This window comes from Prionailurus bengalensis, chromosome C2 (genome assembly GCF_016509475.1).
Source record: "Prionailurus bengalensis isolate Pbe53 chromosome C2, Fcat_Pben_1.1_paternal_pri, whole genome shotgun sequence".
NCBI classification, from domain to species: domain Eukaryota; kingdom Metazoa; phylum Chordata; class Mammalia; order Carnivora; family Felidae; genus Prionailurus; species Prionailurus bengalensis.
In genome coordinates this window covers 153,204,056-153,228,907 of record NC_057350.1, presented here as the reverse complement: position 1 = coordinate 153,228,907, position 24,852 = coordinate 153,204,056, and the positions used below count along the sequence as shown (strand labels likewise).

The window sequence follows — 24,852 nt, the reverse complement described above, 5'->3', positions numbered from 1 at the left end:
GGCTGGGGGTTGCCTAGGGTGGGAGTGGCCGGGACAGATGTGGGATGCCTGGAATAGCCTGTGGTAGGCATGGAATGGCTGGGAAGAGTCTAGAACAGGCGTGCTGGGCCAGGGTGGTCCCAGGAAGGCATGGGGATGCTTGGGAGAGGACGGGATGAGACTGGTAAGCATCTGGGACAGGCCAGGACAGCTAGGGGGAGGTTTGGACGAGACACAGACGTGGTGAGGACGGACAGGCAACAGAGACCAGAAAGCCTGGGCCAGCTGTGGGGACGTCCAAGGCAAGCCAAGCAGCTGGGGGATGTTTGGCTCAGGTCAGGCTAAGGAGGAGCGTTTGGATGACACCGGGGGTGCTGACCTTCCAGGGCGCTGGTGAGAACACTGACTGCGCTGAGCGCCCGCTGTCGCTCTCCTGGTCCCTCGAAGCCATCGGCACGTGGAGCCTGGGGGTTCAGCATCTGGGGCCTGCCCGGCTCCTCCGACGGGGTGGTCTGGGTGCAACCAGCAGACAGGCATCAGTCTGGGCGCCAGGGTCCTGCTGAACCTGGGGAAGCTGCTGGGCCTGGGGCAGCTGTCCCGGACTCGGGTCTCGGGGGCCACAGGGAGACAGGATGGGGGTCCTTATGGGACACGGATGCTGGGTTTCTCTGCTCCCAGAGAACTCCCTCCCTGTTAATAACTCCCCCATCCCTCTCGCCACTCATTATCTACTTCATTCTCCTTTTCGTCATCTGCTCTCGTCAGTGGCGATTCTTGAGCGTGGACAGGAAACTACACGTAACCAGATGCTGTCATTATACATTAGGACATGCAAAACCAATCTGGGAGTCTTAATTGACCACAAGGTCCCTAGAGTCAAGAGCATAAAGAAACAGAAAAAAAATCTCCTGTGCTCTAAGGTGACATTGATAGAAGCATCAAGCACAATGCTTAGACACAGCTGGTGGGAGCTTCTGTGGAGGCAGCTTGGCTCTCTCGGCCAAGAAGACGCTAAATTGGCTCTGCAGTTCCTCATCGAGCAAATCTACCTTCATAAATAATTATACACGTGCACCAAAAATATATACGCAACGATGTTCACTGCAGCATGCTTCCTAATACCATAAAAACAAAACTAATCAATGGAAAGAATCCTAAGATCAATTATGGATACAACCCAACTCTGGACTCGGATACGGACAATAAAGACAACGACGTAGTCCCATGGGCGTTCCCACGGGAGCCCCTCCGAGACGAACAGTTTGTGGAAAAGCCAAGAGAAAGGTCTGGAGGACACACACGGAGTTGTTCAAGGGAATGTTTCCGGGGGCTGGGGTTGGGAGGAGAGGGGGAGGCCAAGGAGAGGGCGGAGTTGCCCTTCACTTCTGCACCTCTGCGCTGGGGGACTTGGTCGCAGTGCACCTGCACCGTTTTTGTAAGTAAAAGAAGGTCTAGAGATGGAGACGTGGTGTCTGAGGAGGGGAGGCGGCAGCAGGCACTCTGGGCTGGCTCAGAGCCCGGCCTCTCAGCGCCACGGGGGGAGCCCACAACACCGCCACGGCGGCATGGCCCTGCGTGACCAGGGTCCACGAGCCCGAGCCGGGGCTGCGCAAGGCACCGGGCTGTTCAGCATGCCAGGGTGAGGCTCTACGATCTCTGTGGGTCGGAAGCAAGATGGCCTGGGCTCCCCGGGGCGGCAGAGCCAGGGCCTGGGGTGGCTACCAAATCCAACTGCGCTCAGGCCAAAGTCAACCTTTGCGATCGGTGGGACTGGCCTGAAATGTTGCCTCGGGAGGGAGTGAGCTCCCCGGTCGGGGAAGTACTCAAGCAGAGGCTCCTGAGAGGGCCGCGGGGGCTGCTGTAACAGTAGTGGCTCTGGCCCAGTGGAGCCACACACAGGGCCCCCTTAACTCACAAGCATGTCTTAAATTCTGCCAGCTTCTCTTCTCCTCCTTGACACTCTGCAATAGTCTGAGTTATCAGCTAGTGAGTATTTACTTGCTGCTCTCCCACTGTGGGGTGAAGTACCCGTCCCTGTCCCACTGATGACACACGTGCTTTGGCCAATGGGATGTTAGTGGACGTGACGTGAGCAAGAGCACCTTAAACGCCGTCTGCCTTGCTCTTGCGCTCCAGTAACCGTCTATGAACACAGCCTCCCCAGGTAGCTGCCACCCTTTCGGCCTGAGCCTCGGCACAGAGACATATGGAGCAGCGCTGAGCCTGCCCCACAGTGTGCAGACCGAAGCAGTGCTGCTCGGCCAAGCCCCACCTAGATCTGTCAAACCATGGTCAACCTGCAGATAAGTGAGCGTGAGAATAAAGGCTTATTGTTAGCCACTGACTTTCGGGGTACTTTGTTACACAGCATTATTGTAGCAATAGCTGACCGATACACCACCCTGGTGCAATCTATCATCTCTTCCCTCTATTCTCTACACAGCAGAAAGGGATTCCCTTAAAAAGTGAATCAAGTCATGACAGTTCTCTCCTCCTCTCACCCCACGCTTCCCATCCTAGAGTAAACCCACCCTCAATTGCCTACAGGTGCCGCACAGTCCAAATCCCTTCTTGCTGTTTCCACCACACCTGACCCCGCTTGGCCCTCTCATGCCTCGAACACGGCAAGCCTACTCTTCTGGGGTACTTGCTGCTTCCTCTGTCTACAACACTTCTCTTCCGTATCTTTGTGGCTTGCTCCCCAAAGCATTTGCCTGCCAATTTGAATGTCACCTCTTCAGGAAGGACTTCCTGAGTATTCTAAGAGCCATCGACAACCCTCCCCCTAGCAACGTTCTGGCCCATGACCCTTACCGCTATCTGGAAATATTGACCAGTTTGCCACCTGTCTTCCTGACCACAGTGTAAACTCCGTGAGCTCAGAGCTCTTGTCTGTTCACTGCTATATTCCTGGAGCCTCCAACTCAACGCAACAAGGCTGGCACTGGATAAATGTTGGTTGGGTGAACAATTACTTGGGAATCAGGGGCTTGGGTTTAGTCCTAGCTCTGCCCATAACTTGCTAGATGACCAGGGGATAGGAGGACGCAGTCTAACCTGTGGAGGAAGAAGAATGGCCGTTCTCCACCCCCATCTGGCCTTCTGGGACAGGCACTCTCATATAGACAGCTGACAGAATACATTTTCACCCTCCACCCCCTCAATCGGGATAAATTAAACATGAGCTGTCTGTTGGGCTGGCCCTTCTTCCCCTCTCCTGTTGGCTGAGCACCCACTATGTGCCCCACACTGTACCCTGTTTTCAGACTAGAAGTGAGCAGACGTGTCTCAATCCGATGCGGTGGAAGCTGCGAAGGCATTCCCAGGGGCCTATGCCTGCTAATCTCTTTAACTTTACAATGTCTCCATCCTGGTCTGCTAATTCCTTTAACTTTGCAAATAAGCCCCTTGGCCTGCTAATCCCTTTGAGGTTACAAATGGGCCCCACAGAAGTGAGAAAGGGTGAAGTCAGAGTTCCCAGTAATGAAGTGTTTGAACTTGGATTCCTCCTGACGTGTGCAGCACAATGAGATGATTTTCTCCCTAATGAGATTAGGAAATTCTATTAGTGTTCTGGGCTGCTGAATCTGATTCCATGAGGCTGAGACTCCAGGGCTGGACCTGCCGGGGGGCCTAGACCACCAGGATCGGGTGTTCCTGGGAGGCCTGACATCCCGCCTTCCAGGTGATGGCTAGGGCCTTCCCAGGCCCTCCCAGACGCTGTGATCTGCCCCCAGGGCACTCCCAGGACCCTGTCCTTGACCCTCTGCTCCAGAGGAGTGTGAGGGCCTCCGGCATACTGCAACGCACCCCAGGAATCTTTACTCCTTCCTCCTCGATAGTAATGGCAACAGATAATAATTACTCGAACCTGAGGCAAGTACAGGTCTCAGCACCAGACAGGTTTTAACCCTTTTCGTCCTCACCACAACCTGCTGACGTGGATATTATTTTATTTCCACTTAAGCGATGAGGAAACTGAGGCACAGAGAGATTCGTTAACCTACATCAAGTCCCGCAGCCAGAGCCAATGTCTGAGCTGGAGCAAAACTGGCCATTTGGCCGTGAGGCCTCTCTCTTCAGCCCCACCTCCACCTTCCTGATCAAGGCTCCGGTCTTGTCCTAGCTTCCTTAGAAAGTCTCCCCTCCCCCGTCTCCTGCAGGCCCTGGCGTATAAGCCACACATTTGCCCTTTTCCTGGGTGGGCTGCCCTGGGCACTGTTGGGGGGCAAGGGTCAGCAAGGACACTCCAGGGCTGACTGGGCAGTCATCGGTCGGTCACGGGCTCAGATGACCGAGTGATAAGAGCTCTGGCTGGCCTTTCACACTTCGGCAGGTCCCTCCACTACCTTTTTGACGGTAACTTCAACTCCTTTCCTCTTTGCTCCCTGGGTTCCAGCTATTCTGACCTCATGGCATTTCCTTCAAAAGGGTGGGCATGCTTCTGCCTCAGGGCCTTTGCACTGGCTGTTCTCTAGGCCCGGAGCATGCTTCCCTCAGATGCTATATATACATTATTATGACATTATCACAGCATCAGCAGGCTCATGATGTCCTGATATCCATAGACACGTGAGCCCATTCATCCCCACGACAAGACGCGATGGGTGTTTTAAATTCGTTTTACAGATGACAGACACAGAGAGAAAGAAAGTAACTTGCCCACTGCCATTCAGCTCGTAAGCTATGAGCTGGGATTCAAACCCAGTTTGTGTCCCGAATCTGGGTGCTATATCACCCCCCCCTCCCAGAGTTTCAGAAAGCAGCCCCCGGCTCCCACTCTTGCCTCCTTTAGGTCTTTGTTTAAATGCCTCCTCATGAGTGAGGGCTCCCGCTCTTCCACACTTATTTGCCCTCCTACAACAGCACTGCTTAGTTGGGCTAATGTTGACCAGTTTGTAAGTTACTGAAATATTTCAGGCTTGGTCAATAACTGTTGCCCAGAACCCTGTAAGTAACCCCTTGCCACTCTGGCCCCTTTCCCAGAACCCCCTGCATTAAGCAGGATCCAGCAACAATACGGGCTGATGGCTGGCACACACGGGGCCTCCAGGACACGAGTCCTGTGTCACCATGGCATCTCGGTGCCCGAGCTTTACCAGTTACTACATATTTAACTATTACCCCCGTTTATCAACGTTATATGCCACGTATACATATATACCTATTTTCTTCTTTCGTTGATTTTTGCCTGTCTGCCCCCATTATCATGGAAAATCTGTGAGGGCAGAGATTTTTTTTTTTTTTTTTTTTTGCTAGGTTTATTCACCCCCAGAGCCCAGTATACAACAGGTGCTCGATATATACTAGGTGAGTGTTTTGGACCTGGCACTGGTGGCCAGTTTGGGAGACCAGATCTGCCCTGGGGCTGCATCACGGGGCTGGCTCACCGTGTCTGGGGGGCGATCCAGTATCACAGGGCGGAGCAGGCGGCTCCCCGGGGAGGTGGCCTCAGGGTCGCCTGTCCCCAGCAAGGAGACCACTCCGTTGCAGTCCACGGTGCTGTTCCTTTTACCATTGAGGGCGTGGCTGAGAGCCGAAGTCCCGGGACTGGGCTGTCCCTGGGCACTAGGCCGGCGCAGAGGCCACGGCACGAGCAGTGACGTGCGGTGGCTCTCGCTGTCCCCCGCTGTGCTGTTTTCATCATCTGCAAAATCTGTCTCCGAGCCCAGGTCTCGCCTGCGAAAGGTGAAAATGCTCCCACGGCTGGAGCGTGGCTTCACGGAGGTCCTGCTGAGGCCATGGGCGCTGCTCAGACGGTTCTGGGGGCACAGGGAGAAGCCCGCTCTTCATGTGCTCGCAGCCTATCCCGTGCGGTGTTCTCTGAGACCGAGAGAGCTTCTCAGAGCATCCGGGGCTTTCGCTGGCCACACGGGAACCGGGTGGGCTGCGGCAGGGTGCGTTCAGAGCGCAATCCTGCGCTACCCGGGATCTCTGCTCACCTAAAGCTGGTGCCAGGGGCCTTTGACATTCAAGCTTACCTGGGCCTGAAGATGGGGCTCTGGCTGGGCCCGGGGAGAAGGAGGCAGCAAAGCTCCTCGTGGTGCAAAGAGGCCCGGCCCGAGCAGGACCTGGGGCGGTCGGCCAGGCACCTGACTCACATGGGCATGTCCTCGGGCGCCTCCGGTCCACACCACAGGGTGTGGTCTCAGCCCTAGTCTCAGCCCTAGCCCCAACGCTGGGGACTTAGCTGAGGTTGAGGACACCATGACACCCAAATCTAGCTCGGCTCTCTGCCCAGACGCCCTCCACTCCAAGAATGGGCATGGGAAACAGGAAGTGCTGGGAGGGGGCTCGAGGATACTCTCCTCGGGGAGCAGCCGTGAGGGGCTGTGACTGCACCAGGGGCCCAACATGATGGGCTTTGGATGCCAGACCCACCCGGAAAGGGCTGGAGCCCCCGCCGGGGATTACCATTGCTCTGGGACCGTCCTCCGAGTCGGATTTGGGGAACCTGTCATCTCCACACTCCTCTGTCCCTGAAGACATTCGTTTGCTCCTCTTGCGTCTTCTTTCATGGGTTACTGGGGCCAAAGGGGACATCTCCAAGGAGCTGCGGGACACGGTATCCACACCCCTGATGGCGAGGGCCTGGAAAAGGTGGAAGGGGGATGTTTGGGTTATTGAGATTTTGTGCAACCTCAGGCTAAGGCAGGCCAGGCAACTCTCAGTATCTGTTTCCCCATCAGGAAGCGGGCTTGAACGCTCACCCCAGACAAGGGCGTCACGGAGAGATGAGCCCAAACAGACCCAGGCTGTTTTCAGAGCAATCAAAGTCCCGGGAAGAGGAAAGAAGTGGCTGGTGTGGGCAGCTCTCGGAAGAGGGGAGTGTGAGGGACAGCTGGGGGGAGGATGTTGATGAGCAGAGGAAGTGACAGAACTAGAGGGCAGGAGATCTTCTAGAAGGTTCAGCTGGCTAAAACAGGGGCTGGGGGGAGGTGGCATGAGGCAGGGAGAAGAAAGTGGATGTCCACATGGCTTCTAACAGGCATGCTCTGTCATCAGCCTCCAGGACCTGTGTGTGGAACTATGAGTAACCACGGCAGCACCGCCAGGGCTTATTTTCTGAGCTGGCTCAGGCCTCCAACCTTGGACCTTCCTCACTAAGCTACCAGAGGCATCCCTTAACTAGGATAAACTCAGTCCTTGGACACGTGGTTCTCTTTTATCCGGCATGCATAGGCTCCTTTACCCAGCAGGCATCATTTTTACCCAACAGGCACCATTTTTTACCCAGCAGGCACCACGTTTACCCAACAGGCACCATTTTTTACCCAGCAGGCACCATTTTTACCCAGCAGGCACCATTTTTACCCAGCAGGCACCACGTTTACCCAACAGGCACCATTTTTATCCAACAGGCACCATTTTTTACCCAGCAGGCACCAGTTTTTACCCAGCAGGCACCATTTTTACCCAACAGGCACCATTTTTTACCCAGCAGGCACCACTTTTACCCAACAGGCACCATTTTTACCCAGCAGGCACCACTTTCACTCAGAAGACACCACGGTCATAGGGAGCGCTTCTGTCAGCACGAACCACACTCACAGGGCCCACCTTTACCCGGGGGGGCCCTCCTTTTGCCTCTCAGGCGCCTCATGAGCAGGCACCGTCTTTACCTAGATACCAAAGCTCTACCTACCAGACAGCACATTGACATAAAATACCTTTATCAGCAGACACCAGCTTTACCCAGCAGGAACTGCTTTTTATCCAGCAGATGCCACACTTAAACACACCAGATTCACCCAGCAGCCACCACGCTTACAGGCACCAGCTCTATTCAGCAGGAGCCATGCCCACAGGCACGTTTTACCCAGCATGCATCACACTCACAGACAGCAGCTTCACCCAGCGTGCACTGCGCTTATCGGCCCCAGCTCTCTTCAGCAGGCGCCATGCCCGTGGTCCTCGGCTTTGCCCAGCAGGCACCAGGTTTACAGGCACCAGCTTCACCCAGCAGGACCTGCCTTTTATCCCGCAGGTGCCACACGTAACAGGTTTCAGCTTTACCCAGCAGATGTCATGCCCACAGGCACCCACGGTCAGGCGAGGGGTTGTTCTGGAGGCTTCCTGGCTGCACTGCTCTCACCCACCTCATGCTCTTTCTTGAGCATCTCCATGGCCTCCTGGAAGCGCTTTTCCTTCTCCTCGGTCTCAGCGATGGTGGCTTGGTTTTGCTCCTCGTAGGCCATGGCAACCACAGCCAGGATCAGGTTCACCAGGTAGAAGGAGCCCAGGAAGATGACCAGCATGAAGAAGATCATGTAGATCTTCCCTGCAGACCTCAGGGTCTGAGGGAGTAAGGGGAGACAGGTTATCTTCACTGGGGCCCCTTCTGGGTCATGGTGGCGGAATTTCAAGGTGTCCGGTCTGGCTGTGCCAGGGGTTCTAATGGCCACAGCCTGGGGAGGGAATGGAGCATATTCTACTGGAGAGGCAAGTGTTCTAACCCACAGAGAAGAACGACCCACGCACAGGGGGATAGCGTCCCACCCGTAGAGGGAGGCAGAATGTTCCAGTCAACGGAGGAAATGTTGCATCCACGGAGGGGACTATTCCATCACACAGGGTGGAGAAGGGTCCCACTCACAGAGCACAGAGTATCCCATACGAAGGAATGGGTGCCTGGTCACCAGCAAAAAGAAAGTTCCTTGGCTTACTGTGTCCCCCTCCCTCGGATGCAAGCGTCCCTGTCCCCCGTTCCTTGAGCCTCCCCAACTCTTGCCAGTGGAGAAGCTGCCGGGGTCACTTCTAGCTAATGACTTGTAAGTGGGCCCCTGGCCTGTTCCCGGTGTCCCCCCGCTGTCCGCGCACCCACGTACCTGCTGGTAGAGGCGCTCCCAGCAGTCCTGCGTCATCAGGCGGAAGAGCGCGAGGAAGGCCCAGGCGAAGGAGTCGAAGCTCGTGTAGCCGTGGTCAGGGTTCTCTCCCGCCTTCAGGCAGCGGTAACCCTCTGGGCATGTCCTGCAGTCAGACACACAGACTCTGTCCCATGCTGTAAGGGGCCCCCTCCCCCTGAGGTGCTCCCTGGGCCGGACTCCTCTCCCTGGGCAGCCCAGCAGAGGCCCCACTGCTTCACGAGGCTGAGTTTCACGAACTTGGTACCGCACTGCCGGGCCTGACACCGGGACTTTTCGTGCTGTGCCTCCAGCCTGGGACACCGTCTTCCCCTTCTCCCTACCCATCTGTATTCAGCTGGGCCTAACTCCAGCTCCCTTCTGCCCACACAATACACCATCCCCGCTGCTATCTGAGTTTCCTCTCCTCTCACAGAGGAAGTGCCAAGGGCTGGCTCACAAGTCTCTTCCTCTGGCTGCTTACCCCACGGGGAGATGGGCACAGAGCAGGCATGCGGTGGGGGGAGGGCAGGGAGGCTTGGCTGAGCAGCATGGAGCCCAGGGCGAATGCCAGGCCACGGGGCTGAGGGATGGTTCTGGGGCGGACGGGCTGGGGCCTGGCCACGTCCGGAGAAGATGCCCATTTGCATGACTGCGCACGCAGACAGAGTGAGGCACGTTGATGATTCGCAGGGCTCGATGGGACAGCCTCTCTGCTCAGAGGGACTGCTGGGCTGGATTCATGAGCGTGAGACGTTAGAGGTGGGGGGAAGGGGGACTCGGCGAGTGGGAGGCTGCAGCCAAGGGGCCTCCGTGCCTTTTGCTAACGTCCTAAGACCTTCCAGACAATCTCTTTAGGGACAGAAAGGGCTGGAACTTCGTACTGAGGGATGGAGGACTGCAGCCCCACAGAGCCCCTCCCTCGCCAGGTAAGCCTGTGTGTCCCCTTCTCCTCACAACTGTGGCACAGTCACGCTGACCCAGAGCCCGTATGCCCAGGGCCCTGGGAGCTGCACATGGTCACCGGGCATCTCTGGGCACCACACTCAGCCTGCAGGCGTAGGCTCTGCTTGTCCTGGTGGAGAGTCTAGGCCGTGGAGGGGTAGCCATACTCACTGCTGACCCAGAGGACAGATGGGCAGGGAGGGAGTAAAAGACTGGAGGGGAAGAGAGCGGCCCTGGGGCGGGGGGGGGGGGGGCTTCTGGAAAGGAATGGAACCGGGGTCGGGCTGGTGGGAGGCACTGTAGGCTCTGTTCGCCCTCCCTGCAGATCTGAGCCCCCTGCCTTTTTTTCTTTTAATCCCCTGATAGCTGTCTTCCCTGTGGCGGGGGTGGGGTGGACAAGATGGCAGGGAACAGAGGTAGGGGAAGGCCTGGGGTCAAGGGCGTACACTCAAAGCACAGTCAGTTGAGAAAGTACCGGGGGACACCTCCCCCTGCCCCCGCCTCCCTCACCTCACCTCACCCCTTCTGGGTGAGGTGGCTCCGGGGGATGGGTGCCACATACCCAGCATCAGAGCTGTTCCCACACAGTAACACGTCGGAGGTGCCATTCTTGAGCAAGTAATTTTCTGAAAGAGAAACATCCGACGGTGAAGGGCACGTGTGGCCCAGACTCGCAGGGTTCTCGCAGGGTTCTCGCTTGGCAGCCAGGGCTCTGGGGAGGCAGAGACACCGCTGGTGGCCTCTCCTCTGCCCCTGCCCTTGACCCCCCCCCCCCCCCCCCCCCCCCGCCTGGCTAGGCCTGAGGCAATTCCAGCTGCTTCCCTGGCCTGCTTCTTGCTCCTCCTCAGACATTCAGCTGCCTGTGGTCCCCACAGTCCCAGAAGACCCAGGAAGTCCCCGCAGGGAGCTTCTTCCGTACCCTGCCCTGAGCCACTCAGGAGGACAACCGGGGCCAAAAGAGGCCCTGAACCAGGAGGCAGGAGCTGAGTCACTGCATGCTCTTGGAAGGCTACTGCCCGGCTCTGTCTGGGCCCACTTTTTTTTTTTTTTTTCAAATAGGATCCACACCCAGTGCAGAGCCTGACTCGGGGCCTGAACTCATGAACCCGAGATCAAGACCTGAGCTGAGATCAAGAGTCAGACACTCAACTGACCAAGCCACCCAGGCACCCCTGCCTGGGCCCACTTCTCTGTGCATAGCTGGTGCAAGTGATACCTGTTACGTTCCCCGTGGCATGCCTCGGTCTGCTCAGACAGGGCTGGGCTGGACCGGGTGACATACGTGCCACCAGTCCTGTCCCCTCCTCTCTGTGGCCGTCTGTCAGTCCCCATCACCCGCCACCACCCGCCTTAGTTTTCTGCAGCAGTTCTCCAAGTGTGGTCCCCGGACCCGCGGCACGGAGCACCAATCGGGGCCTGGCTAGCAACGTGACTTCCCGGAGTGCCGCCCCCGTCTACTGACTCAGGAACTCCGGGGCTGGGGCCCAGCAGCGAGTGTTTTCCGGAGCCCTCCAGGTGACTGGGACACACGGAAGTTTGAGAACCACTGCTATGCGGCCACAGCTGAATCGCAAGCAAACGGAGTCACCGCGTTTTTGTCTGTTCCTTTTTTCCGGAGTGGATGTCTGGGGTACAGAAGAGGCCCTAACTTCAGAATGCCCCTTGGGGTCCTTGCGGCCTGGGACCTGGCCTCGCACCAGTGTCTACCCTTGATCCAGGCTGACGGCACCGGGTAAGAAAGGTGCTAGTCATCAGCCTGGAGAACAGAAAACCACGTATCAGTGGAACGACAGGAGGGGCCTCCCCTCGGAAGCCTCACACGCTACCCCAGCTCAGTACCCCTCCTCTCGGCAGGCAGGCCGGTCTTCTCCCCATTCTCGATTCTCTAGGGTCAGTCCCACCTCCAGCCATGGCAGCTGCCATCCCTTGTCTGCCTCTCCAGCTCACTCCCTCCGTCCTGTTCCTCAAGCGTCTTGCCATCGAGCCTGAGAACTCACAAGGGCAGGCCCAAAGTCTGCTCCCCTTCCGTCCTCTCCCGGAGGTCCGAAGGGCAGGGGCTGGGATCCTGAGCACACCTCTGGGTCTCCGGGGGAATCAAGCAGGGCCTGAACGGCCCCGGGGGAGGTCTGCCCCCTGGCGAGGCCTGCGAGGCCTCACAAAGCCCTTCCCCGGGCCACAGACCAAGCCTGCACCTGGGTCGTTGAGGTAGAGGTCCAGCGACTTCCAGACCAGGCCGTCGGCCTCCACGGAACCGTTGGTGTCGTTGAGTGCCGTGAAGTTGCGGACACACTTGTGCCTCAGGTTGCCCATGAAGAGCTGCAGGCCGATGAGGGCGAAGACACTGAGGCAGAAGACCGTGAGGACCATCACATCGGCCAGCTTCTTCACGGACTGGATGAGGGCCCCCACGATGGTCTTCAGACCTGGGGAGGCAAGAACGAGCAGGGGGCGGGGTCACCCACGGGCACCGTGCTCCCCGCTCCATCGGGTGGGGGCCAGGCCTGAGGGGTGCTGGGCCAGATGGGCAATCCTGAGGTGGGGGCAGGTGAGGCAAGCCTCTTTCGGGCTTTCCAGACCCAAACCCCCATTTCCTCCACGACTGAGATTCTGCCCTGATTCCCCCAGGGCAGAAGTCCAGTCTGGCCTTGTATTTTCAGAGGGCCCCGTTCTTTTCGCTTTTCACTAGCCACATATATGAAACGGGTGTGGGAAATGCTGGTTTCTTGAGGAAGAAAACCCCCAAAGCCTGTCCCCATCTGGCCGGTCCCAAGGTATGCGAGGCCTTGTCCTTTAAAAGTGACCCTTGGGAAGGACACTTAAAGGTAACCCGTGGGAGGTCCAGGCCCATTCCAGGGCGATGGAAAGGCATCAGCCTTGATCCCGGAGATAGAGAGACACAAGCCATTCCTGGCAGAGGAATGTGGTGGTGTGTGCATGGTGGATGGGGGGCTGTCAAGAGGTGTGGCAAGGTCATGGTGGGTAATGTCCTAAGGGGTCTGTCCTGGCCATGGGAAAGGTTCACGGACAAGAAAGGGGCTGACCTAATTTGCATTTCCCTCCTCTGCCCTGTCCCTCTGGGACCCAACCCCATGCATCCCATTCCCTCAAAGCCAAGAGGCCGTGACACGTTAGTTGCATGGCCCAGCTCCCTGCAGAAGCCAGCACCACACAGCGAGGTGACAGAACAGCACGTGTAGACGCCTTTGGTCTGACACTGAGCTACTGTCCTATGACAAGTTCGAGCCGAGCATCGGGAGTGAGGGGGCTTCTCTGCCAGCAGCAGGGCCCTGCCTCCCACCCCCACTCCCCACCCCGCATCAAAGCGGCCAGATCTCAGATTAAGCTCCATCCGTCCGTCGTCCAGCCGGTTAATATGTTAGGAGCACCCGTGGTGGCCGTGCCCACAGCTGCTGTGCCCATGACCTCGAGACAGGGAGGCAGCGAGGGGCAAACGGGAGAGGGGAAGAGGAAGCCCTCCCACCGTGCCACTGGAGCTGCCGCCTGCCCACAGCTCAGAGGCTCTCAGCGTGCTCTGTGGAAATCGTCCTGGCAGATGTTGGCAACCGCCCCGGGCAGGTGTGGACTTTGCGGGGGTCCGGGCCTGGAGTGGTGGAGGTGGGTCCCCGTGCTGTCGCCCAGCACCCCTCACCTCTAGCGGAGGTTCTGGGACACCTCAGTGAGCACGCTCTGGTCCTGCTCACTGGGCCCGGGGACCCTGCCCGTTCTGTATGTGGCGGGGGGCACAGAGCAAGGGGTGGTGGGCAGCAACCTGCACACCCAGACTGGACCCTACCTCAGCTGTTAGGCTAAAATATCTTTGGTCCAGAGCATCCAGTTCAAGGCCCAGCAAAGCACCTCCTGGTCTGTGGACATGGTGTCCGTGTGGACAATCAGTTGGTGAGGCACAGGATCCAGTCTTTTAAATAGTTGTCATTGATGACAGAGTTCACTTGCAGCAAGAATGAGTCCAATGAAGCAATGGACTTCTTTCTGAAAAGACCCAGGAAGGGAAGAGTCCCGGGGATCAACTGGGAAACTCTCCTGCCACCGAGGTTCTAACAGGCTGGGCAAAGAACCCCAACCGTTCTGATTTCATTCCCATTTTGTGGGAGAGGAGACCGAGGTCTGGAGAGGGCCAAGGCTCTTTAAGCCTCGGCTCAGGGGACCTCCTCCAGGGAGCCTTCCATAATGCTGACCACAGCATTTTTCTAATGGTCACATTCAGAGTCTGTTGCCTGCTGTCTCACTGGATTGCTGGATGCCTCGAAGAGGTCCTGGTGGGGCTGGGTTGAGGTTGGCAGGCTTCCTCCTTTTCCCCAGGACTGAGAACTATTTTCCTCTGCTAGCCTTTCTTATAAAACAGACTGGAACTTGCCTTTTCTCAACTGCCGTGGTCAGTGTGCTTCTCGAATCTTGTGGGTATGTGATGCGAGGTTGTCCCTGGGACCCCGGAGGACAGGCCCTGAGGCTTCTGAGCATGAATGTGGGCGCCGAGGCCAATGACAATGCCTGTCCCAATGGAGGTGGCTCCGTGCACTGAGCGCAGACCGCCCCACCTGCTACTGGCTCTTAGCAGGAGTCTGGGCCACTTGCGGGGAGCATGGCAACAAGAGGCCCTGTGCACATCCCATGGGGTTCAGAGGCCAGGAGGAGCACTCGGAGGCTCAGTGTGAACCCAGCATAAGTGGGGGGTCCTCCTAAAAGGTAATTAGCCCCACCAAAGGAGAGTCTGAACTCCTCCAGGTTGCTCAGAGCAGGGCCCCTGCCTCCCTGGGGGCCGCTACGGCTCCACGGGCCCAGATCAAGGGCCCAGGACGTACGGCTTTCCAAATCAGCAATGGATGCGGCCGTCTGGTTCACTTACTACTACCCTCGGCTCTGATACCTCCCCAGATCAGCGGCATCCAACCTGTCTCTAGCTGCCTTCTTAAACCGAGTGCCTTCTCCAGTTCCGATTGTGGCTGCATCCAGAAAAGGCCCTGGAAGGAACCTCCGGGCACTGCCCTCTGGGCTGTGAAATCATCATAAGCCTCTTGAGAGCCTTCCTGGATGGATGGGGTGGCCTGGCTTTCTAGAGAGGCCATCCGGGCTTAGATTTCCCGGGTACAATTGCCAACATCTGTCGAGGAGAATTTCTTCCTGAGGCTACCATGCACGGTTTGCTAAACCTCTACCGCACCATGCAGTGAGGGCTGTTAGACGCCAAGGCCCGATGACACCTGTCCACAGAGTACACTCTGTCTCACAAAAGGCGGCTGCAGCAGCGGTGGCTGCTATGTCACCAGAGGGGGCACAATGTCGGACCGGGCACTCAGCCCTGAGTTTTCCTTTTTGGCTGTGTGTGTGTGTGTGTGTGTGTGTGTGCGGTTTCTCTCAAATCCAGTTTTTTTTGTTTCCTTATTGGAGGACGATGCTTCAGGTGGAAGCAATTCATATACAAGCTTTTAGCTATTCAAAGCACTGAGTTCACTTTGGGAAGGACATCACTATCTCGGGAAGAATTTGGGTTCAATGCAGGACCTGCCAGGGGTGCCGTGTGCCCCCCTGGCATCCGTGAAGGTGGGCTTTGCCGGGGTGGGTAGCCCCGAAGACGCTTTGTGAGGCTTTGAGGGGACAGCCGTATCCGCCGCTGACAGCCCCCCCACCCAAGCTCTGGGAAAGGTATTCTGGTGACAGGCACATTCGGAGGGGCCTTCCCATCGGTTGCCTTGGCCCCCGGGGTGGCTGGGAAGGCCTGAGTGTGTCCCTCCAGCCTTGGCGTTTAACCTGATTTTCACCTGAAATGACTGATATAGTTTTCAGGGCCCGGAGGACTCGGAAGGTACGTAAAGCCGAGACATTGCCCAGGTCCACAAATTCAGTTGTGTATCTGTAACAAGGGAAAGTCACACACAAGACAGTGACAACAGGCCAATAGGAGACACACGGTTGGGAGGGAGGGAGGGGAGACAGAGAGAGAGTCACTTGTAGCTGAGATCTGAGAGGCAAACCTGGGCATCTTACCTGGGATAACTGAAATAGTTTTTAGAGCTCTCAGGACTCTGAAAGTTCGAAGAGCCGACAAATTGCCTAGTTTTATATTTTCTGATACATACCTGCAGAATCAAATCACAGTTATTGGGAATTACAAAGCAGCACCTCAGCCGGCCCTCCCCCACCAGCCCGCTCCCTTCTCCCCCTCCCACAGGGAGGGCTCCGGATGGCCCAGGGCTCCCTCAAGCTTTCCTCCTCATTTCAACCCTCCGGACGCCAGGACCTCGGTGAGGTGACTTAAGGATGTCCACACGGGAAGCCCCACACAGGAGGCGGCTCTCTCGGTGACGGTCCCGTAACCGGCCCCAGGAGGCGACTACCCTGCCTCACTGTCCATGCCACTGGGGATGCCGACACGAAGCCACACGGCGGGGTCTGAGGCTGAGGACACAGCAGGGTGGATAGGGAAACCATTTTCCAGGGTATCAGGCCAGGTGACAGGGGAGCCCAGTTTCTGGTCCTGGTTTTGTTCCGCATCTTCTGGGATCTGTGATCAGCTGGTGCCTGGCTGCCTTGAGCCGTGGGATCCTTGGGTCCTGGCTGAGATCATCATGGAGGCACAGCAGCATCTCTGAGGGCCGAGGCCCCCTCAAGTCTCACCCCAAGACCTCCGGAGACTCCCAAGGATAACCCTGGGTCTTCACAGGAGGAGCGACCTCAGGAGCGAGCAGCCTTCTAGGTCTGCTTGGGCCCGAGGGACACTAGGCAGGGCCGGGTGACGGAGGCGATCCTACCTACAGCTTGGACAGACATCCGTGCGTGGTCCTCACAGGCACAGGGGGAAGGAGTCGGTCTCTGGGGGGCAGGGGACTGCCCAAGCAGAGTGTGAGGGCATGCGTGGATGGGCCACGTGACCAGGGTGTCTAAGAGCTGCGTGGACGGTGTGCGACCAGGGCCGTCGGGACCTTGGCAAGCGACTTGTGATATTTAACCAAAGAGTTCACATCCAGGGTATCTGACATTTAAGTGACGGTGTCTGAAGTTTAACAAAGGACGGGGGACTCAGGATATCTGATTTTTAACCAAGTGTGTCTGACCTGGTGGCTGAGTGCCATCAGATCCAGGATGTCAGGCCAGCGAGGCCAGGTGAGTGTCAAGGGTGGGCTGATAGTGCAGCTGGAATCAGCCCGCCAGTCTGGACCTCCAGGCCCCTCCACTCGCTCAGAGCTTCTGTATCTGCTTCTGGGCTATGGGTGTCAGCAGGGAAGGACTCGGTCGGCTGTGTCAGGGCACAGTCCTGGAGCCAGCTGGGTCCCGCCTGGTCCAGCTCGGACGCTAGGTTCATGCCAGCTTCCTCCATGTTCACTCATATGGCCCTCCCATCTTCCCATGCCTGCTCCCTCCTTAACTCACCACATCCCTTCGGAGATGGGAAGTCAGCAGACACATTCTCAGAGCTTTCCCTCTGGCTACACCAGATCCCTTCTGTGGTGTGGCTTCGGTGCCTCCCCCTGGAGCTACTTCAGCTTGTAAACCTTTCTCTGGTGTGGCAATCAGAGGCAGCCCCAACATCCGATGCGGAGTAGACGTCACTTCCCTTGTTCTGGCCCATCTACACCTATTCATTTGGTCCAAGCTCCCTCTTTACTTGTAACGGCTATTCCATTCTCCGTGATGACGCAGATCCCCAAACCTCTGCCCCCCATTCTCCTCTCAGGCTTGGACTCTCCATCCAGATGTGGTGCTGCCACAAGCCTGTCAGGTTTAGAATGCGGCTGAGGTTGCCATCACACGGAATCCATGGGTTCAGCCTGCCGGTGGCTCTGGGCCCCATTTCCTGCTGCCGGACAAGTGAGCATGGCCGGGACCAAAAGCTCTTCTTGCTCAGGACACTGGTTTCGAGGTTGTCTCTTCTGGTCACGGGGAGTGAGCAAAGTGCCGTGCAGATCGGAGAGAGCCAACCGTCCCTGCGTCTCCGCTCTCGTCCCTTACAGGTCCCGCGTGTCCCCCCACGTCTCCAGGGAAGCCCTGTCTGTGCGAAGCTTGGATTTTGCCTGTCTGTGCCTGTCCCGCTGTCCCCACACCCTCAGGCTCGCCCTCCATTCATCGTCTGCCTCCTCAGCAGCTGGTACTGAGCACAGAGGAGCCAAGATCCCGAGGTGTGTGCTCCCTCCCGGCAGGCTTAAGGCCGGCCGAGAGGCTGAGAGTGGGAGCGGGGCTGGTGGCCGTGTGTCTGTGAAGGCAGCACACGTGTGGGAGAGCAATCCTGAGAAGGAAGTCTCGAAGGTGAGACGTGGGGCTGGGTGAGGGCTCTGCGTGTCTCTGGCCGTGTCTATGACATGGGGGGCTGCTGTCCCTTTTATGTGCCCCGGCTCCTTCTGCCTGGCTGCATCCCACGGGGGGGGGCCTAGACCTCCAACGAGGCCTCTCTTGGGGCCCCGAGGTGGGTAGTGAGAGACCCTGTGTCTGGCAAAGGGCCAGGCTCATCAGTGGCCGGGTTGGGGGTACAGCTCTGCCCCTGTGAGCCTGGCAAAGCGTTCCTCCAAGCCACTCTATTCTTTGTGCTCTGGCCACGTTGCCGGGCAGGGGCGCCCAGCTGGGGTGGTGATCGTGGGCCCTGAAAGAGCAGAGGATGCTGGGTGAGGGTTCCCGCTGGCACACCAGCCCGAGAGCAGGGGGATGCCCTTTTGGAAGCTGAGGAACCGAGAGCAAGGGCCCCCCTGGCCCCCCTCCCGCTCCACCCCCACCTTCCGGTGTAGCCCTCCTATCGATGCAGACACCCCCCCCCCCCCCCCCCCCCCCCCCGCTCGGGCTGCTGCTGGGCAGAGGTAGATCCCACCCTCTCCTCTCTGCCCTGCCTCCCTTCCCCTCCAGGTTCGGTTTCCATAACAACCCCAGGAGGCTGTGCTAACTGGCAGGTAATGCCCAGCCGGGAGGGGCACCGGGAAGAACTCTGGCCCGGGGCGGGGTGGGGGGGAGGGGGTCGCCTGGCCGGCTTCCCGGCAACCCGGACCCTCCCACAGCCTCTACACTGAGTGAGGGAGGGATCAGGTGGAAACCTGGCCGGAAACATCAGACCTCCGTGCCTCTCCAGTAAGGAGACCTGGTTTTAGTTCCCGCACTGCTGCTGATTCATTTCATAATTTGGGGCAAGTGGTAGGCTCCCTCGGAGCCCCAGTTCCCCATCTGCACCACGGAGGATGGGGAGTCTCATTGACTCCAACATTTCCGCCACCCAAGGCTCCTCTGGTCATCCTGGGAGCCCCACGTTCCCGAACCCCTTTGGCTGCGGCAGGATGCATGCCGCTGCATCACCACGGCCGTCCCTGTTTTCATAAGGCAGAACCGCCGTCATTCAAAGCTGCCAGGCCAATCCAGCCCGGAGCAGAAACCTGACATTCCGGTGGGTCCATGCGGCCCCAGGGGAAGTGAGTGCCATTTCTGTGACATGCTCAGGAACTTGGAAATAGCCTGCTGGCCTCTGAGGCTCCGTTCTGCTTTGTCACCGCTGGCCCCGGTACAGAGGGGAGGCAGGCAGGCCTCGGTGAGGCACACCTAGCTGCTTTATGATGCCAAGTGGAAGAGGCAGTGTCCTGGGCGGGGGGGCCCGGGGGTCGAGACCGAGATTCTCTCATGAGACGAGGCAGCAGGACTTGCTAAAGGCCCGAGGTCATGCAGAGCATCTCCCAGAGACATGGGCTGAAGACAGGCCAAAGCCTGGCTCCCACTGTCAAACAAGAGACCCAGGGTCTGGGAGCACGGCTGCTGTGACACAGTCCTGTTCGGGCTCCAGGATGGGAAGGTCGGAAAGACTCACGCAGATGCCGTGTCCTGTCCTGCCAAAGCCCCCTTCCTGTGACACCAGGCCCTCAGGGGGCCCATGGATCGCCGCCCGCCTCCCACAGGGCACCCCGGGGCCTGGGCCTGGCATGGGAGTCCCACCCCCTTCCCAAGTCAGTGCAACGTCTCAGCTCTGCGTGGAGAGGGCTCCCTCTCCCCTCAAACCACAGACATTCTTCCCCACTCTGGGTTCTCAGCTGATGATCCCGCTTCTCACCGTGGAGAGAATAGAAGCGACCGGAAGAGAAATTCCTCTTCTCTCATCACCGACTCTACCAATCCGTCTGAAACTCTGCCTCCCGGCTCTTAAGGCCAGTGCCCTACCCCACCTGGGCCCTGGACTCCCAGCCCTCGGGCCAGCCCAAGGGCTTTGCTCCTGCGACGCATCCCCCTCCATCGCCAAGCGTCCCTTCCGCCCCCCGCCCCGGATCATGTGCACCCCCTTACAAGGACACCTCCCTTCTTTACTCGTGCTCCTCTGCCTGTCTCCCCAAGCCCAGCCAGCATCCTATGTTCAGTCCTGTTTAGAGCCAACCCCACAAGGTGGATGTCTACACGTGCCCTACTCTCTCTTGAGCCCTGTTTAACCAGGCGTATGTCCCCTCACTCCTCTGGCCAAGGCCGTCAATGCTGTCACGGTCATCGGCGGTGTCACGTCGTGGACTGCAACGGTCCTGCCGTGGACCTCACCTTCCTCAGCCTTCTCGGGGCTTCTTTCAAGTGGAGTCACGCTCCTCAGCTGGCTTTTCGGGACAGTCCTCTGTCCAGGCTTTCCTCCACCCCCTCTGGCAGTGCCCTCCAGGTTCCTTTTCTTACCCCTTCTTTCTTGACCTCGAGATGCTGGAGCGTGCCATGGTGTGGTCCCCAGGCGCTGTCCCTTCCCCAGCCATGCTCACTCTAGATGATTCATCTGGTCTCCCGGCTGCAAGTATCATCTGCACCCTGATGGCTTCTAAATATATACCTCCACCTTGGACCTCTTTCCTGATCTCCAGACCGGAATGTCCAGTTGCCTGCTCCGGATCTCACCCTGGCTGCTTTCAAACTTAATGCATTCTGATCTGGACTCTTGATTTCCTCCCTCCCTCAGCCAGCTCCTCCCTTCACCCTCCATTTTAACAAACGGTAACCCTGTTCACCCAGCTGCCCAAACCGAAACCACCTTGGGGTCTCCTTTCAGCCCTTGAAGTACATCCAGAATCTGACTATGTTCCTCAGCTCTTCTACTTAAACCTTCGTCCCAGCCACTGTCTCTCTCCCAGCCACTGAAACAGCCCCCCAGCTTCCGGGTGAACTTATAAAATGTAGTTCAGGGAGCCCTTGGGTGGCTCAGTCGGTTAAGCATCTGACTTTGGCTCAGGTCATGAGCGTGCGGTTTGTGGGTTCGAGCCCCACATCGGGGCTCTGGGCTGACAGCTCAGAGCCCGGAGCCTGCTTCGCTCGCCCTGCTCGCTCTCTCTCTCTCTCTCTCTCTCTCTCTCAAAAATAAAATAAACATTAAAAAAATGTTTTTAAACGTAGCTTAGCTCACGTCACTCCCTGCTCTCAACTGCCCGTGGCTCCCACCCCCCGGGGCTCGCACGATGGCCTGCAAAGCCACACGGCTGTCCCCCGCCGTGCTGCCTCCTCCCCCACTACGCTCTCCCTTGCTCACTCAGCTCTGCCCAGGCCGAGGTCTACACTGGCTTTGGGCAAGGGGCAACATCTCTCTGAGCCTCAGTTCCCCTACCTGTAAACTGGTGAGCTGGAGTCGGTCTGCAAGCAATGCACCTAGAAACACTGGTCCTGATGCATTTTCTAACCACCAGACTCTCCAGCTAGGTGGAAAGTGCCCCATCAGCAGGGTCCGGCTGCCCACTCTCCCCTCCCTTCCCCATGGCATGGCTGAGCTGACAGCAGGACTGCTCATATCCGGGGCGAAGCGGACCTTGTCGTGAACGGGCGAATGCGGTAAATCTGAGAATCCTAGAAGGTGGGCGCTGAACTGAACCTTTGATTCCAGCCGGGCCAACACTGTGCTTCCAAAAGTTGGGGAGCGGAGGCTCCGCTTCCTGCCAAGGTGTGGTGCCCAGGCCTGGGCACACGGGGTCCTGCGCGCACATCAGGCTTTCAGAAAGGGCTTGAGGACTGAGCCCGGGCCATAACTCCTGCCCAGGAGGCCCGCCCTGATCAGCCACCCCCACCAGAACGCAGCATCCGTTGCCGGCACACCCCGAGTGGAACGCGTCAGCCCAGCCTCAGCGAGGGTCTCTTTCTAGACAGAGAAGCGAGGCCCCAGCCTGCACGGCAGCACGGCCAAGGATATTCACACTCACTCTCTGGAAGGCTCCTTGTGTGTCCTTGGCACCTGTTTTCTCATCTGTTAAGTGGGGACAAGGAATCCCCATCTGCGATACCTCTCTGGCTGGTGTGAGGATCCCTTGGATCATGTCAGTGACCGGTGCCTTAGAACGTGCCACATGGGGAGTCTCCGAGTGGAGGCAGCACTGGTGTGCCTGGCACGGGCTCCTGGGGATGCCCGGTCACTTCTCCAGGCTCCTTCTCTTTCCTGCTGATTCATTCTTAATCCCCGGGGAATCCAGGTCATTGTTCACAGTGGCTCAGAGATTTGGGGCTGTAACACTGGTTTCCCTTGGTGGAAAGGGCAGAGGATGCTCAGCCTGAATCTTAATGATGTCCCTGGCTGCCACGGGGCCACAGGGGCGCCCGTAAGCCTGCCCGCCACGGCCCACCAGGATGAGCTCAGGGCGTCCGTCCTGTCTTCCTCTTGCCATAGCAGTGAGATGGGCTGCTCTACAGAACTTGCAAAGCTCTACACGGACTGGAGTAGGGGGCCGAGAGGGCCCGGCGGTCGGGGGCCAGGGAGGGTGCACACGACCCTCTCTGTGGCCTGGCGTGGCACGGCGCGGCCCAGAGAGCAAGGTACTTACGCCATGACAATCACACTGAAGTCTAGCCAGTTCCATGGGTCCCGAAGGAAGGTGAACGCGTGTAGGCAGAACCCTCGAGCCAGAATCTTGACCAGAGACTCAAAGGTGTAGATGGCAGTGAAGGTGTACCTGGGAGGAGAGACCGGCGAGGCTTCTCAGGGCGGCTGAAGCCCGCAGGCCAGGGTGGCCAGGTTCCTCAGAGGCATGCCACGGGCCCTGGATGGCCCCTCTCTTAAGGAGCCCTCGGACCGGGGCCTCTGCCATGCCCCGTGAGCCGGAGCTTTGCTCCAAACATCGGACCAATTCTACAGCCACGTGCTCCTTCAGCGCTGCTGAGTGCCCGCCATGCGCCCACCTGAACTTTCCATTTTGCCCCTTGGCTGTCTTGGCCAAAGAAGACCCTCGACTCCTCTCCTCACCCCAGACCTGGGGGTCATGTGCCTCACCGGGAAAATGGTGGCCGCTGGGTCGGCCCTGGGAGGACACTCAGATCACGTCACTCCCTCCCCCTTGCTGCGGCTCCTCCGCGGCTAGAGACAGCCCATCCTCAACTTCCTGCAGGAGGGTGTATACAACGGTCCAGGGTGGGCTTGGAAAGGGGGCTGAGGCTGTAGCACCTGAGGCTGGGTGGGCTGGGCTGAAGAATCCCAATGCCCGGATGCCAGGGCTGTGGCCCACGGGCTGGAATGGGAGCTGCCCCACCCCGGTGCGACCTCCCTCATCCCAGAGGCACCGAGGACACTGGGGGTCCTGTGTGAACACAGAGAGCCGCAAGGCGAGCCACTCTGGTAAGAGAGGCTTCCCTAACATTCTGTCAGTTCCCCGAAAACCGGCACCGAATGCCCCAAGGGCCTATTAGGTCTCTTTAGAACTTGTGGGCAAGGTACTGTCATTTGAGAAGAAAGGACTAGAAGCAGTTTCCTGAAACTGCAAACGGTCACAGGAGGCAGTACAGACAGGGCGGAAATGGGGACCGTGCTGGGCCTTGCCCGGCTGCCACACCCCCTAGCCACGCCACGTCGGACGAGGTGCGCCTCCCATTCCCAGCCTCCTCTCCTGTCAAAGGGGCACAGTGGCCGTACCCATCCTATCGGGTTGCCCCGAGGGTCAAAGCACATGAGGCTTACCGTTCTGTGGCAAGGCCCGGCATACACTAAGTGCTCGATAAATTATTAGGATTTTATTTCTGAGCCTTCCCCCGTGTGCTCAGTCCTTGTTAGGGCGGGTCAGGGAGGAATCTCCCACTTTGCTAACCCGGAGGGCTTCCTCCCCTGACGACACAGCTCAAGGGGAGAAGTCGGCAGGACCAGGAGGGGCCAGGGAAGGAAGGGGCTGGGCCAAGGACCCTCCAGGTGGGCAAGACCCTCGGGCGACTTCTGGGGTGACTTCAGGGGCCCCCCGTAGGGGCTGGGAAGGAAGGGAGGGAGGGGCCGGCTGGAGAGGCCTTGAAGATACTCACTCAACATACTTGGTCCAGGGCGGGGGGTCGTGCTGGGCCATGAACACACAGTTGGTCAGGATGGTGCACATGATGAGCATACTGAAGAATGTGGCGCGGAGGTCAAGGAAAGCCACGTGCAGGGGGCCGGCCGGGCCACTCCCACCCGAGGGTCCTGCCCCTGGGGTTGTCACCGCCAGGCCGGTGCCACCAGATCGATGAGGCGGGGGCCCCGAGGGGGACACACTGGGGCTGTGCCAGTCCCTGCCGGCCTCTTCCCACCGAGGCGGGTCCTGTCCCCTCCCCTCCCCGCAGCCCCCGCCAGGGACCCGGCAGCTGACACCGCACCCTTAGTAGAGTTCCATGGAGGGTCCATCCTGGAGGGCAGGGAGGAAGACACCCAGACCACAGGCTTTCACCCACGGCCGCGTCGGAGTGACAGGGAGGGGGGATTTATAAACCGTTCCTCGGGGGCCACGGCTGGGGGGAGAGGAAGACCCTGGCAGTGGGGCTCCCAGGTCTCTCGCCCACTGCCCCAAAGGCTTTTCGCCTTTGGCCTAGGATTTCGCTGAAGGAACGGTTGGCTGCGAAAACTCACATACCTCATCAGGAGACACTGCCCGAGGGTGCAGGTGACGGCTTCTCGAACTGTTTCCTGCCTTTGCACACACTCCACCTAGTGCCCTCCTCCTTTGTCAAGAAACCCCTCAGCAGGAGCACCCCCTCTGAGCAGGAGCACCCCCTCTGAGCAGCCTGCTCTACTTGGTGGCTGCAGCCTCTGCACCCCCAGGGCATTGGGCATCTCTTTTCGTGTGTGGTTGCTCCCAAAATAGCAATGCCCATCTGTTCCCCAGGAGAAGGGGAGCTCCTCAAATGTTGGGACTGCGTCTTGGGCATCCTTCTG

At 58.5% G+C, this 24,852-nt stretch overlaps 1 protein-coding gene across 5 annotated transcripts in view; it reads right to left on the bottom strand.

The window, feature by feature from the left end:
* SCN5A (sodium voltage-gated channel alpha subunit 5) overlaps positions 1-24,852 on the bottom strand; it is a 92,077-nt gene that overhangs the window by 42,658 nt on the left and 24,567 nt on the right. For all 5 annotated transcript variants that reach the window (XM_043595726.1, XM_043595727.1, XM_043595724.1 and 2 more), the window contains exons 4-13: positions 23,970-24,059; positions 22,511-22,639; positions 15,545-15,636; positions 11,960-12,190; positions 10,330-10,393; positions 8,808-8,949; positions 8,079-8,276; positions 6,394-6,570; positions 5,370-5,741; positions 359-491 (exon numbers count right to left, since the gene is read on the bottom strand). In XM_043595726.1, the coding sequence (XP_043451661.1) occupies positions 359-491; positions 5,370-5,741; positions 6,394-6,570; positions 8,079-8,276; positions 8,808-8,949; positions 10,330-10,393; positions 11,960-12,190; positions 15,545-15,636; positions 22,511-22,639; positions 23,970-24,059 (1,628 nt within the window). The remainder of the gene's footprint in view (positions 1-358; positions 492-5,369; positions 5,742-6,393; positions 6,571-8,078; positions 8,277-8,807; positions 8,950-10,329; positions 10,394-11,959; positions 12,191-15,544; positions 15,637-22,510; positions 22,640-23,969; positions 24,060-24,852) is intronic.